We start from the raw sequence: 9,951 nt of genomic DNA, 5'->3' as shown, positions 1-9,951 counted from the left end.
GAGAGGCCCATTGGACTTGCAAACTTTATATGCCCCAATATAGGGGAATGCCAGGGCTAAAAGAATGGGAATGGGTGGGTAGGGAAGTGGGAGGCGCTATGGGGGACTTTTGGGATAGCATTGGAAATGTAATTGAGGAAAATATGTAATAAAAATATTAAAAATTAAAAAAAATAAATTGGAAAATATAGAAATAGATATAAATGACCTACCAAAATTTAACCAACAGGATATGGAAATTCAGTAGAATATAGAAAAGCCTGAGTAGATTACTTGGGTGTAATAACTGGTAACCAATCTCCTGGTGCAGAAAAGCCAGGATGAGATGGGTTCACTGATGAATTTTACCAGGGTTTTAGAGTAACCAGGACTACTTCTTCTTGCATTAATAGGTAATCATTTGGGCTAGCATTACCATTATCAAAACTTTACAGGAAAGAAGGAACTATAAAACAACAGCCCCAGTCAACAAAGTACTAGTGTCCCAGAAATACCATGCGCTGTAAGAAGGTAGGCTTCTTTCCCAGGTGCAAGATGGTTCAACCTCCACAAATCAATAAACTACCACATGATATAAAGTGTCATGTGAGTGGGTGTAGAAAAATCATTTGATAAAGTTCAACATCCACTCATGATAAAATGGAAACACAAGTTAAGTGTAACAAGCCCACAACTAATACCATCCTGAACGTTGAGAAACAACGTCTTTCCTTTCTTATCAGGAACAAGACAAGATGTGCACTCTCCTCGCTCTCTTTCAGTGTCATCTTCACTTTAGTCAGAGCAATCAGACAGGAGAAGCAAAAGGTAGATGAGTAGGAAAGAAGGGAGTCTAAACAACTGAGTGTGTGGGGTTGGGGGCATGAATGAAGACTTCACCAGAACTACTAGGAGGGAGAGAGATTGAGTGAGGCAGGAGGACAGTGTCAACAAGAGAAGCATTTGATGTGGGCAGTACCTAAGCTGGATGTAACCTGCTCCACATTCTTCTCTCCTTTTCTTAGATGAAGAACTCCAAGTTCATTCAAGTCAACTCTTCTTACCACTTGATGCTGCTTGGGGCTGTCTACTCAGGGTCTACTTTCTGTTCACAACTCGTCCACACATAATGAATTTGCCAATGAATGAAATCTAAGTCACAATAACCACACAACATACCTAGGAACCAACTTAGGAAGTTCCGCTACAAAAAAGTACAGAACACTGATGAGAGAAATGTCAGATAATAGAAGATGGAAAGACTGCCTATTTTTATGGATTGGCAGAAGTCATTAACTGTCCTTAGTACTCAAAGTGCTCTAGGGGTTCGATGCAATCTTCATTAAAACACTGTTGTCATTTGAGGACTGAGATCATCAGTCAGTGGGTAAGTGGCATGCTGCACAAGCACGTGGACCCGAATTTGAATCTCCAGCACCCACCAAAAAACTGGGTATGGCCACACACCTATAACTTGGGGCTGTTGGAGGAAGAATTGCTAGGCCTTGTGGGATGTTAGTCCAGCTCTGGGTTCAGTGAGAGACCCGGTTCGTCTCAGTGCTATAAGGCAGAGAGTGATATAGTCAAGAGCTGAGTCTCCTTCTAGCAACTTACATGTACACACATGGTGTGTGTACCAGCAACCACATGTGCAAGTACCATAAACACATATGCTTTTAAGAAAATAATTTTAATAAAAATGAAATAGCAAATGACATGCTGCACAGAACAGCAACAACAAAAACCAACAAAATTAGTATGCAAGCCCAGAAGCTACCGAATCAAATAGAAAGAGCAAAGTTAGAGGCATAGACACCTGGTTTCTAGACATAAGGCAGAGCTCAGTAATAAGCAGGAAGATACTGCATAAAAGGCACATTTATTAGTGAAACAGAATAGAGAATCCAGAAATAAACATGCCAACAATAACAATACACATCAGAGAAACACACAGCACTAGGAGAAAAGGACACACAAGCACACACACACAGAGAAGACTGACACATGACCCCAACCCTTACCCTACACAGAAATCAACTCAAACTATCAAATGCCTTAACATAAGACCTGAAACTCTAAGTACCAGTGGAAGACTTCACACTATGGTACAAATGATAATTCTTGAATGAGGTACCAATATCTCAGAGAACAAAAGCAAGAATTAATGAGATGACATCAAATAGCCACAAACATCAAATGACAACAGGGTTCTGATGGAGATTGCATCGAATCCCTAGAATACTTTGAGCACTAAGGACAGTTAATGACTTCTCCCAACCCATGAAAATTGGCAGTCTTTCCTTAGTTTGTTCCTTCTCCACAGCAAATAACAGAGTAAAGGAAAAAAAACCTACAGAGTGGGAGAGAACAGTTGCCAAGTCTTCAGAAGGTATAGAGACCCCAGAAATTCAATATGAAATAAGTAGTACAATTAGAATGTGTTTGTGATATGAATATACTTACAAAGTACACACACAGACACACACAAAGGACTATGAAATAGATGTTCCATTTCACTAACCACCAGGGCAACAGATTCAGGGAGATTAAGTTCAGTCAGACTGTCTGGCTATCAACCAAACAACAACAAAAACAAATGTTAGTGAGGATGTGGAGAAAAAGAAACCACTGTTCTTAGGAATGCAAATTAGTGCAGCTACTCCTGCAACAGTGTGGAAGTTCCTCAAAAAAACCTAAAAATAGAACTACCATATGATCCAACTGCCCCAAAGAGAGGACAAAAGGAAGTGAAGTTAGCAGCGTATGGAAAAGAATGCACTCTTCACAATAGAAAGATGTGGGGCCCTGGAGGTTGTCAGCATGGATGGAAACAGAAAATATGCTGCAGGCTCACACAGTGGGTCATCTAGCCACAAAGACTGAATTCCTGTTATCCCAGAACAATGAAGAGAAACAGAGATCATAATAAGCAAGGGCAGCTATAATGTTCTTGCTTATGTGTGAAGATTTAAGAACTGACATGAAAGTTGATTAGTAATTATGTGGGGCTGGAAGCCAGCAGAAGGGACGTGAGATTTGATGAATGCATCTCACATGCACGTGTGGAAATATCACATTGAACCCACTACTAGGTACAGTAACACAGAAAACCTGAAATCAAAGAGTAAAGTTATTTAAAAGTAAACTAGGGTGGGCTAATAGAAAACTATATTTGAACAAGCTCGACCAATTAAATGTTTTCCAGGAGAGTGGGGGAAAGACTTTTATTATTTACATTTTCCTGCCTCTACCCTTCACAAATTATCAAGATAATAATCATATCTGAGAGATAACAGCTCTCAAGTATAAGGATACCACATACAAATAAAGGAGGGGGGGATAGCTTAGAGGTAGTGATGAAAGCTACCAATGTGGGGGGAGGGGAACCCTGCCTTAGAGTGAGTGAGTAGGAAGAGTTTGCTTGCACTGCCTTTCTGTATAAAATCTGGACAGTTCATGTGCTCTAATTGAGTCTTCCTTGTTAACTGTGGCTGCTCCTAGAACTCAAACAGCCCTCTGTCTGTGTCCTAAAACCATGAGTCTTTTCAGAGAAATGATTAACCAACCTTACTCCTTTTGCACTATAGGTATGTATTTCACCTACAGCCATCTTTATACAGAAAGAAAAGACATCCTCCGAGTTTTTTCTGTCAAACAGAAGAACGTGTAAGGTAGCCTGTCGCACAGGTGAGAAGATGGACTGGTGGTTTAAGCTGCAGCAAATACAACACTGGGTATCTGCTAGCGAAAAAGAACATAGAACTGGACAAAAAAAAAATCTACCGTGGCCCAATATTCCAAAGCTACTGTGCTTTAAGAACAAATCCCCCAACAGGTGCAGCAGACACTGCTTCACCAGGGCTGCTGGCTTTATACAAGTTACATTTATAATGAGCTTGAAAACTCTGAATGTTTTCCTGTAATGTTAATGAGAAATAGATTCACTGGAGTAAATTCAATTGACTTGAGAAACAGATTGATTAACTTCTGCACCCGCAACTAACAGATTTATACGAAGGGGATGAGGTAAAAAAGTCCCCTTTGATTCTAAGATAACAAATTCCCCTGCCCTTAGAACCATGAACATTACATATACCCAGAAAATTAAACATCTTCCTGTATCTTAGTTCAGGTTGCTGCTGCGTCATGAAGTGCATCCCTACCTTATAAAACTTGGCTGTCAAAACTACAGAAATGTATGTTTTAGGGTTTGGGAGACTTGGATGTACAAGAGCAAGATGATAGCCAACACAGTAAAATTAGTATAGGCATGAACTGTAGACTGGATCAGCCTCTCGATTAGGAACACTGCTAATTTGAGCTGTAGCTAGTAGAGACAGAAAGATGATTTGACAGAATGCACCCTTGAGCTCTTTTGAGAGGTGATCTTGCATCACAAATGATCAGAGGTGTGTCTCTTCAAATGCATAGGGGTTACTTATCAGCTCTGATTAAGATGATGAGTTCAGCATCTTCAAACTCTTCCACCATCTACTCACTAATTTCCAAGTAGCTTCTCCACTTTTCCACTTTGCATACAGCAGTGCCTCACTTTTTGTAACTACTGCTCACTTAGTCTGGTTTATTGCAACAAAATATTACTAAATTGAGTGATTCTAGAAATGAAAAAGCTTAACATCAGGATGCCAAGTGGCAAGTGACTTTTGAGTGTGAGATGCAGATGGATGCTTCCTGGCTGTGTGGCCATGCCATAGAGAAGGTGGCCCTTTGGTTACTATGACTGTAACATGATTTTAGACAATTGCATAGGTACCCATATCTGTGCCAAATGTACACCTTTCCAGTCCAGTCTATGCTTGGATACTTCCAAGATGCATACAGTAGCTTAAACCCTACACAGGTGCATGCCCAAATACTTTGTGTCTTGGCAACTTGTGTTTTCAAAAGCTGACAGGAGAAGACTTGTAACAAAACCCTCTTTTATGTAGTTATGAACATGGTCTAAAGAAGCAGCTTCCTGTTTGTGTAAAAAAAAAAAAAGTGAAACATCTAGACCGAATAATTTACCTCTTACTTACTTACAATTTACCTCTTACTGTGTGGGTCACACAGGTAATCAGGAGGGAGGTTTTTATTATTTCAGTGGCACAGCTTTGAGTTTAGTCTTTAGTGTTACCAGTGTACCAATAGCTAGACAACCCCATGACTTGTCCCTCCATGACTGCTCAAAACAAAGAACTCGGAAAGAGAGGGCTGAGGATTACCTTATTTCCTTCTTTTTGTAAACTTCTGTTTTCCTGTGAAGAGCAGGAGGAAACACCAGGTTTGAGAAGAAACTGGACTGAAAAGACATGAAAAATCTGAAATATGAAGTCTGTGCAGATTTGTCCATTCCTTGGGCAACAGCAAATGTTTGGTTGCTGATTCACAATGAGAAAATGTCTCCAGTGCCAACTTCCTCTTCACTAATCATTGTCTCCTGTTTCCAAGGTACTCTGGAATCCAGAGCACTTTAATGCATGCAGAAAAACCTGGTCTGTTACAGTACTCTCAGGCTTCCCTGTGCCAAAGGCCTGGTGTTTTTCTTAGCAGATGTGCACCTTAAAGTGGGAGCCAAGATGTCTGATGCAGTAGAAATAGACATTTTTGCTCCATTTTAAAGCCGAAAACAATGTTCCCCATGGTACTGTTGCAAGACTTCAAACAAGCTAAGCAAAATGAAACATCTAGTGTTTTAACAATCTGGTACCCAATAGTAAATGCTAGATGACTTTCAGTCTCTAGTTGGTAGGACATACACAACAGTGCATATGGGAAGGAGAAGAAAAGCTGGTATACATTGCTTCTACCTTCTTTTTTCTCTTGGCTTCAACTATCTCCTTGTAGTCCAGTCTGTGAAGGAATTATATATTTGGAAACTAGAACCAGTAGTGCTGCTGTAACTCAGTGCCCTTTGGGACAACAAGAAGATACATGCCACCTGTGAATGTCAGCAGTTCTGTGTTTGTGAAAGGCTAGGCACTTGTCTTTGTAAGGAAGACACAAAAGTCCCTGACTTTGGTGCCATGACTTTCCATCCTAATGATCCCCTGTATGTGTATTTAGATGATTGGTTGAAGACTGGGCCCCAGTTGAAGTCACAATGATCAACAAGCATCAAAAGTATAATGCTGCCTGAGTCTCTAGCCAATGCCAGAGCTGAAATCATGATACTATCTTTAGACCACTAATACTTTAAGCTTTTAGGTCACTAATATTCTGGTGAAGAGGTCTTCAGTCTTATAAAAAGACTGATCTTCTGAGGAGATATTTATCCCTTTTTGCTGGTCTAGCATCCTATCATCTTTCTCCCAGGGAAACCCAGTTCAAGTTTGCTTGGAGCTACCTCCTCTGTGTCCAGGACTCAGGTCAACACCCGACTTAGGCCTAACCATTGAGTATATCCCACCTGTCAGGGACCCAATACTTGTTAAAAGACCTACAGGTATTCCTAGAGTCTGCCCAGTATTGATTCTGCCATGCCTGTGGGGGAAAGAACTGTTCTTTACTCTTGGTAATGGTAGCTGGTGGTCATTTTGCTAAGTAGGAGGCATGCTCTCCAGAGAAAGAGACCACAGCATCAGGATTCATCAGACCAACCATTGAGTTTCTTGGTTTGTGAACTAATAGTCTCCTTTGTGGCCACTAATGTTGTGAATTGGATAACTTCCACTTGCATTCATGACACCGAAGCATGGGAATTCCACCTATCACTGATGAGTCTAACTTGAGTACCAGTCAGTGTCATGCCTAGTGATTGGAATGTGCCTAGCAGTTCTCTTAAGTGGGTGTTTTATCAACAAGAATAAAACTCAATGACACAGTTTCATGGAAAATAGATTAGCACATCCTTGTCACCTGTATAGTTTGCTTTCACTGGTAAAATCTTCCCATACACTTAAAAATAAAAGTCACATTGCACAAAACTCATAAGATTATTTTACTAGAACTTGAGGGAGAGAAAATATACTCTAGTTTTCACAAAGAAAAGATAACTTTTACAATGAACTCTGTCCATATAGAAGTCATGTTCTATTTCAGTTTTAAATGCCCAGGTACCCAAGGAATGCACCCTTCTCCTGGCCACGCACACAGTGAGATGTCAGTATGTAGTCATCTTCTCATGACCTCCATTGGTGAGGATAACTTTTCATAGATCCTCAGATAGCAGTCCTAAAAAGCTTGTTTCTCTGGTCTGTCTCCTCCCGTGGAGAATGTTGCTGGTTCCTGTGACTGTCACCACCCATACGCTCTGGTCCATACAGCTTTCTTCTTAAACTCTGGGAGAACTCTCAGGGACAGCAGGGTGGCTAGGAGGACAAGAACACAGGCAGACTGATGCACTTGACACAGCTATGCTTTGTCTGAAAATATCATTTTGATCAAAAAGGTGTCAAAGCAGTAAATGAGAAATTTTGCAGAACCATTGATGTTTGGCATGCTAGTGATAATTATTTTCTTAATGTCATTACTATTTACAGGAGATGCTGCCTCTGTAACAATTTACCTTAAACTTGTGTTCTTTTAGACATGAACTGGTTTATCTCCATTAAGTGTTTAATTAAAGAGAAGCCCTTACACCTATAAGAAGGCTGAGCTTTTATGATCAATGAAGCAAGTGTACTCACACTAAACTTTACCTGGACATGTATCTGTAATGTATGTGTTTCCCACTGTGTTATGGGTCACAAGGAACAATTAAAAGTAGAGACATTCTGATTAACCCTGTTTGGTAACTACTATATATTTCTTATCTTACTCTAGTATATTAATATATTCAGATGTTATGTAAAATAAAAGAATGTGAAGGACTATAGGGAACCCAGGTCATTCCAGTAAGCCAATGACTATGTAATCTAGTACAGGTGTGGTTCCTTAAACCAAGTGATGGTTTTCTTTATTGATATCAGTTGGTAGCTTTGTACCTGAAGACAGCATATGTTTGCAACCATGACTGGTCCAAACTCCCTGTGCATACAAACAGGGACTCCTATCAGCAAATTCCTAGGAATGAATAGGTCACAGGCTTGACTCAAAATGAAGCTCCATGCTGCACTGGAATCACACCGAGGCCCTGGCCTTCATCTACATGCTTCCCATTTGCCTGGGGTTCCTGCCTGTTTAGTAATAAAAAATAGTATATCCCCCTTACAGTAAAATATGGGTCATGTTATGGCTCTAGGCTGGATAAAGCATCACAGGGTAGGCCAATGGGAAGGGCACTTCTCAGTACAATGTCTTACGGTATGCAAAGGGCATCAGCAGGGGCTGCTGGCTCCAAAACCTCAAGTCCCAAGACACAGGTGACAAGTATGAGCCATCTCAGGCCATGAGGCCAATGGCCAGATCACACCTCATAGCTAAGTTTAGAACTCTACAAAACTTTCAGAAAAACTTTCCACATTTGGGGTTTGCTACAGTCATACCGTGCCAGAGCTTGGAGAAGTGTGGGACTGAAAGTGCTTGATAGCTCTGTCAATACCTAGTTCCCTTCTCGAAATACTGAGCAGCAGCGACTGTTACTAGAAGTTAGTGTAGGGGTTGTAACAGCATAAAAGGTGAAATGAGAACTCTCTGTGTATTTCCTAGTTGTTTCTCATTACAGACATTTTAGAAGAGTCCTCATGCACAGGATAAAGACAAACTTACGGATATCATCAGAACTTTCTCTGGAACTCTGGAGCTCTGTTGGCCGCATTTAAACTTTTCTGAATTTTGCAAAATTTAATTATTTTATGATTATAAGGATATTTAATCCCACTTATCTAAAAGTTAATTTTAATGGTGCTGGCCCTCCTTTTTACCCCATCTTTCTGACTTAAAATACCATAGTAAGGACATTTTCTTGAGACCATGTGCCCACAGTGCTCTTCCATTTCATCACAAATAGTTTTACCTCCTGTTGGGCACAAAGCATGAAGTAATACCTTTCAAAAGGTCCTTGGACTTTGCTGCAAAGGCTTCGTTAGGGATTTCCATGATGCTCAATAGCCAGTCAATGAACTAGGGTGAAAAAGAATAGTGTCGGTGAAGAAAATCCCACCATTAACATGAGAGCAGACAGTCTCTTGGGCCTGCATACATGGGAAGAAGTGCAAAGGTCTTGAAGCATTTCCTGTAGAGGCTGGAGAAGTAGAAATGGCAGGGAAAGTGGGAATGACATGAGGGTGGAGGCAGTGCAGAGATGAGACAGAGATGAAAGATACACCTCTGATCAACATGCCTCACAACCTAGCCCACTTTCCATACAGAGATATACTAAGATTTCATGTAGAAAGCTTACTGTAAACATGGGCCCAGAAGACTTCTGCTTATCATGAACATTATCTCTAGTCACTCTGATATGCTCAGACAGGTTAAGTGACCGGATCCGAGTCAACTTCCTTTGAATAATAGCAGAGTCAAGATTTGAATGGAGCTATTCCTGGTTGCCAAGTGATTTTCTTTGCATTATACCATCTTTAAATGTTTCCATATGGATTTAGGCCAAGAATCATAGGTTCATAAATTTTCCTTCCTGTTTTATAGCTTACTAGTAAATAGTCACTACAAATACACAATGAATTTAAGATGTCTATCCTGTATCCAAGGTGAACGGTGTCCCAGTGTGGAAATAACAGAAGAGACCACGTTTATTTTGGTTACAACTAGAACATAAAATACAAATCTTGGGGTAGCCTCCTAACACTTAACCTGACTTAACGGTGAAAGGCCTTCCAGCTGAGACACTCAGCGGGGTCAGGCAAAGCTAAGCCAGGTTTATGGTTCAGAAATGTTTTTAAATTACTAGTTTAAAGCTTTCAACATCATAAAAATACAGTTTTGATTAAACAGAATTCAGAAAAGAATCTTCCTTCCCATCAGCTGTATTAGAGACAGGACAGAGCCAGGGAAAGCCAAGTGAAGGAGCCGGTGCTTCCATGTGCTCTGCTCAGAGTCTGCACACATGAGGACTGACCCATGTGCTCTGCT

At 40.5% G+C, this 9,951-nt stretch overlaps 2 protein-coding genes across 7 annotated transcripts in view; one reads left to right on the top strand and one right to left on the bottom strand.

Moving 5' to 3' along the window:
• The window catches only part of Hacd4 (3-hydroxyacyl-CoA dehydratase 4), a 28,981-nt gene extending 21,279 nt beyond the window's left edge, over positions 1-7,702 (top strand). The window contains exons 7-8 of one of the 3 annotated variants that reach the window (XM_029475896.1): positions 3,567-3,666; positions 5,251-7,702. In XM_029475896.1, the coding sequence (XP_029331756.1) occupies positions 3,567-3,649 (83 nt within the window). In that variant the 3' untranslated portion in view covers positions 3,650-3,666; positions 5,251-7,702. Of the gene's footprint in view, positions 1-3,566; positions 4,981-5,245 lie in introns of those variants that run through there. The other 2 variants (XM_029475895.1, XM_021161343.2) reach the window with 2 other exon arrangements.
• Positions 6,896-9,951, bottom strand: part of Focad (focadhesin) — a 294,020-nt gene continuing 290,964 nt past the window's right edge. For all 4 annotated transcript variants that reach the window (XM_021160670.2, XM_029475893.1, XM_029475892.1 and 1 more), the window contains 2 exons: positions 8,907-8,982; positions 6,896-7,289 (listed from right to left, as the gene is read on the bottom strand). In XM_021160670.2, the coding sequence (XP_021016329.1) occupies positions 7,216-7,289; positions 8,907-8,982 (150 nt within the window). In that variant the 3' untranslated portion in view covers positions 6,896-7,215. The remainder of the gene's footprint in view (positions 7,290-8,906; positions 8,983-9,951) is intronic.

Source organism: Mus caroli, chromosome 4 (assembly GCF_900094665.2).
Source record: "Mus caroli chromosome 4, CAROLI_EIJ_v1.1, whole genome shotgun sequence".
In the NCBI taxonomy this organism is placed as follows: Eukaryota; Metazoa; Chordata; class Mammalia; order Rodentia; family Muridae; genus Mus; species Mus caroli.
Note: the sequence above shows the minus strand (reverse complement) of the source record. Positions and strands in the feature narration are given on the sequence as shown.